General features: G+C 39.9%; 1 protein-coding gene across 1 annotated transcript; it reads left to right on the top strand.

Moving 5' to 3' along the window:
• Positions 1 to 1,520: 1,520 nt before the first annotated feature.
• Positions 1,521 to 4,398, top strand: LOC114516788. The gene is made up of 2 exons (XM_028536367.1): positions 1,521 to 3,249; positions 3,783 to 4,398. The coding sequence occupies exons 1-2, from the start codon at positions 1,623 to 1,625 to the stop codon at positions 4,193 to 4,195; spliced, it is 2,040 nt and encodes a 679-aa protein (XP_028392168.1). The 5' UTR covers positions 1,521 to 1,622; the 3' UTR covers positions 4,196 to 4,398.
• The last annotated feature ends 646 nt before the right edge of the window (positions 4,399 to 5,044 follow it).

The following is a 5,044-nucleotide window of genomic DNA, read 5'->3' as shown; positions in this document are numbered from 1 at the left end:
AAGTTTTCAAGAACAAGTCATGGAGATCATGCAAGGTTTGCTGAACACCTACAACCCGTCGACGTCACTGCTTTTATGTGACAGTGGAACGCAACAAGACGTGAAGAAAGAGGTCTATAGATTAGCAAGTCTTCTGGTGGAACAATTGTCAAAATATTTTGGAATTTTCGGACGCAGTTCTTGGCGATGTATAGATGAAATGAAAGTGAAGAAGATACTCACTGAAGATGGGGCAAAGAATTTGCGGACAATGTTAAGTATTACCACTGAACCCCGGTTAAAATGCTACCAAAGGCAAGGCAGACAAAAGGAGGCATTACCTACAGTTCCACAACTGTCGGTCACTGAAGAAAAATGTACTCCTTGCTCATTCACGACAGCCATCGTCCGTCTTTATAAGAGTCTTGTACCGTTGTCATCAACGATGTCTAAAATCGTTTCGAGAATCAAAAACCCCCATCATCCGGTGATTATTCCGCTGACCGCTAAACTAGACATAAATGAAATCGTGGAATTTATCAGGAACTTTGACTTAAGAGACCCTGAAATGATACTTGTGAAAGAGCTTCAACAAGAAACATTTCTGGATGTTTCGCCGATGACAACAGCCATAGCGTATCTGCGTGTTTTACAACTTCCTAAAGCGATCGAATGTTTTCTTTCCGCAAAAGATGATTCAATGGATTTTGTCGACAGTGTAGATGTACGTCGTGCACTCACACATTGCTACATGCACGTCGGAAAATTTCAAGAAGCTATTAACTGTTGCCGTGAGGTGCAAACATTACACACACTGGCGCCAGATTTTGTTACAGTAAGCAACGTAATAGATGCATTGATATCAATCATGGATGCTTATATCCAGCAGGGTTCGTTTAAACGAGGCTGTAAATGTGCACACACAAATCGTTAGCCTTCAAGACCAACAAGATTCAAAGGACAAGGCAGCCGATGAAAGGAAAGTGGATTTTCTTACCAGCAGCGGGACGCTTTTCATGAGACTCGAGCAGTACGACAAAGCGGAAATCTTACTTAGAGAAATTTTGAAGGGAATAAAAAACCACCGAAAGCAATATTTCATCCATTTTATGACCCTAAATAACCTTGCCGTCGTTTTACTTTGCGAAGACAAGTTGGAGGAAGCGAAGACCATCTTGAACGATGCATTAGAGGTTGCCGGCAAGCTTTATGGAGAAAAAGCTGCTCATCCCGGTTTTGCTACCTGTTTAACCAACCTGAGCGAAGTTTATTATTATCTTCAAAATATGGAAGAAGCAGAACGTTTTGTTCGTTTGGCCCTCGTAATTTATTCTCAATTACACGATTACGAGAAAGAGTTGTTCGAGCCTGGCATTGTGGATGCGCTGATTCTCAAGGCAAGAATACACCAGTTTTTTAAACAACGTGATGATGTGTTTAGCACTTTGAGCCAGGCAAACGAAATTTCTAAGAATTTGTATGGCGGCCAGCCACACCCACATATTGCTTTCATTATTGCCAATCTTGGCTTTTGTGAGCAAGAGCGTGGAAATTTCTCGGAAGCGTTAAACAATTACGAAGAGTATTTGAAAATTTACGAGAATCAAAGTCTTGAATGTCAGGAAAGCGGACAGGATTGCAACATGGTCAAAATTCTTGTTCGAATTGCAAACTTGGGAGCACATTGTTGCTATGATCCTTCGTATTTTCTGTCATGTAACGAGAAAGCTCTGAAAATAGAGGAGAAAATTCACGGCAAAGAAGCCAATCATGTCCATCTAGCCATTTGCTTTGGATCACTGGGTTCTAATTTGATGAAAGCAAACCGCGAGTCAGAAGGAGTGGAGTATATCTGCAAATCCTTGAAAATGTTTGAAGATATTAGTTTCGATGCGAATGAATCCATTGGTCACGCACACCTATCAATTGGAGAAATCTTTGGACAGCATTCGCCAGGACAAGCAGAAAAGCACTTGAGATCAGCAGAAAAAGTTTTAAAGAAAGTCTTAAAGGATGAAAGTGATGTATCATTGCTTCAGATCAATTCTTCCTTGCTGGAGATTTTTGCGAAAACAAGCAGAATGAAAGAGGGCCTCGAGCTTGCCGAAAAACAGAGACGCTTGATTGATATTATGTTGTCTAAATCCAATTCTCCAAGCGCTTATCAGCTCTCTCAAGTGTTCCGCCTTGCTTCGTTTTACGAAGACTGTGGAAGACGAAATACTGCAAGAAATTTATTTATTGACCTGATTGGACGTATAGAGGAGCAGGTCGATATCGCTGATTCACACCAGGGTTATTTGGAGCGCCTGCTGTGGACTGCGGAATTACGAGCAGGAGGTATTTACCGAACTAATGGAATGTTCGATCACGCAGAAGCCATGTTTCAGCGTATTCGTTTTTCAGTGGAAAAGACAACTTCACAGCGGCAATTGGGAAAAGAATTTCGACATGTTGCTCTGTATAATCTATCGTGTATTTTTACGCAAACCGGAAGATATCAAGAAGCACATGAACTGCTTGACAGTCTTATCAACCTCTATGAGCAAGACCCAAAGTCAATTCATTCCAAAACAGCATCATACGTTTTTCTCATTCGTAGCGAACTTAATCGTAAAACGTTATGTTTCAACCTTGCACTTGAAGACCTGGAAAAAGCCTTGAAAACAGCTGAAGTGTTCCGATTATCGCAGTCTACGTTCACATCAGCAACTGAAATTCTTTATGCTAAAGTCATGAACGCATTTGGATTAGTTCATGAAGAAAACAACAACCCAAGCCTTGCTCTCGACTATTACACTTGCAGCCTAAGCACTGTAGAGGAGTTACCACCTGATATGGATACAGCTGTTTTCCACCATAATAAGGCGGATGTTCTAAAAACGCTTGGACGATTCGAAGATGCTACAACACATTACAAAAAATCTTTGAAAATCAGAGAAATGTTGTATTCCGAGGATCCAGTCAGAGAAGATATTGCCACGGTGCTCTATCATTTGGCTCTCACCCAGTATATTAATCAGCAGCCCAACGAAGCTTCCAAAACTCTTGAAAAGCTTTTACCCTTGAGGAGGGAACTTCTTAAGGAGGGTGGTTTAAACCCACTGCAAAATTATGCTGCAGCGTTGGTTCTCAAAGGTGGCTGTCACATCTTGGAACCTGATGAAGCTCAGGAAGCGAAAGAGGCCTTCGAAGAAGCAGAGAAAGTTCTTAAGTGGCTGACGGAAGGACAGCTAAACCAGGATTACGCTGGAGTTTTGCACAATTTGGGTAAGTATAATTCACCAGCGCCCACATAATGATTAAAATGAGAAACAAACTGATTGGTTCCTGCATGCATGGATATCCAATTGTTTTTTCACGTGGAAATGATGATGTCATAAGCTGCGTTTACACTATGTGTGAACGTTGTTTATCTGGCCTATACCAGGCCTGGAACTGGCATTGGCCACAAAAACCAGACCAACATGTGAAAGGCTTTGCCTAGTCCTAACTATCCATTTTTTTATATCTAAACTTAATAGTATAATCTGTATAGGAACCTTACTAGTATGACCACTTTTTGGCGTGTTCGGGATCTTGTTCCAAGTATTTTTTCTATAATATATGTTGGGTAACTGCATGATATAATGACCAAGAAAGACAGTGTTAACGTGCCTAGACTTGTCCTAGACCTGACCCAGGCCAGATCTAAGCCTCTAGTGTAAAAGCGGCTATAGTCAGCTTGTGGGTAGGATTCTCAATTTGGCGATTTGGTGTATACACACTAAAAATAGTCTAATTTTCCAAATTCTCTGTCATAGGTAGTGCTTGCTTTATGTTGAATCAGTGGGAAGAAGCAATACCCAAACTGAAAAAGGCACTTGAGATGTGGAGAATTATTTACGAAGGAAAAGCGGTGCCAGATGTAGCCTCAACCTGCAAATTACTCGCTAAAGCGCTCTTTGAGAATCACGAGTACCAGAAAGCATTGACTTACTTTGAAGAAGCGTTGAAATATTTTGAAGTTTGCCAGTCACCAGATAACGAAACCAACTGTGCTCTCCATATTGCTCTTTGTCACAGCGGTTTGAAAAATTTTGATCTTGCCTCGAAAGCGTTTGAGAAAGTCAAGGTGTTGTGTGCCAGAGAATCAGTTAGTGATGAGATGCGAGATGAGGTTCAAGAAACAATGGCAGAAAATGGAGAGAATACGAACAAACCCAAGGACAGTTAATGCTACCATTGGTTTTGTGCTCAGCACCGTGACAAATCGTATAGAAGTTTAAGCTATCCTGCATATAAAAAGTATAAGATGTAATTGAGCTGAATTATAGATTTATATATATATGCATGCATGCCAATAGGAACAAAAAAGTAATGCTTGCGTCAATGGACGACTTGCGTTTTAGACTAATATATCTTATCTCAGCGGTAAAAAGGAAATTTTCTGAAAGAGTTCACTAAAATTAGTAAAACTGCCAAGTTTGGCTGCGAATTGTTGTAAATTACAGAAAATATAGCCATGCGAAGACGGCCGGAAGTTTGTAACTAAATTAAATTAGTTAAAGGGTCGTTACACATTCCGTGCGCATACAAAAGTGTACAAAATATGCCAACTTCGCATGGCTATATTTTCCACATTTTACTGACAAAATTTCACAGCCAAACTTTGTATTTGCACTAATTGAAGTACGCTTTTTGTAGCTGTGGTGATTTATTTTCTTCTTATTACTTCGTTTAAAAATTAGTCTAAAGCGCTAGTCGCCCATTAGACCTCGCTTGATATAATAACTTACCCGATCGACGCATCGGGTGATAAAGTAGTCTACAATAACTTTGAATCCTTCCTTCACCCCCCATTTACCAGTAATTTTGCTTACTCAAATCAGATACTCACAATAAGCTATAATAAAAGTTTATCAAAGAAATTCTACTTTACAAAAAGATTGAATAAGGGAGGGAGGATCGACTTATGTCCAAATAATAGGAATTTTGGCCATCAGCCTAAAAACATTAGAAATATTCTGGTCATTCTGTCTATATATGTACTTTTATTCTACAGCATTGGCAAAATTTAAAAATA

This window comes from Dendronephthya gigantea, unplaced genomic scaffold (genome assembly GCF_004324835.1).
Source record: "Dendronephthya gigantea isolate DGI-Jeju-01 unplaced genomic scaffold, DenGig_1.0 000006F, whole genome shotgun sequence".
In the NCBI taxonomy this organism is placed as follows: domain Eukaryota; kingdom Metazoa; phylum Cnidaria; class Anthozoa; order Malacalcyonacea; family Nephtheidae; genus Dendronephthya; species Dendronephthya gigantea.
Note: the sequence above shows the minus strand (reverse complement) of the source record. Positions and strands in the feature narration are given on the sequence as shown.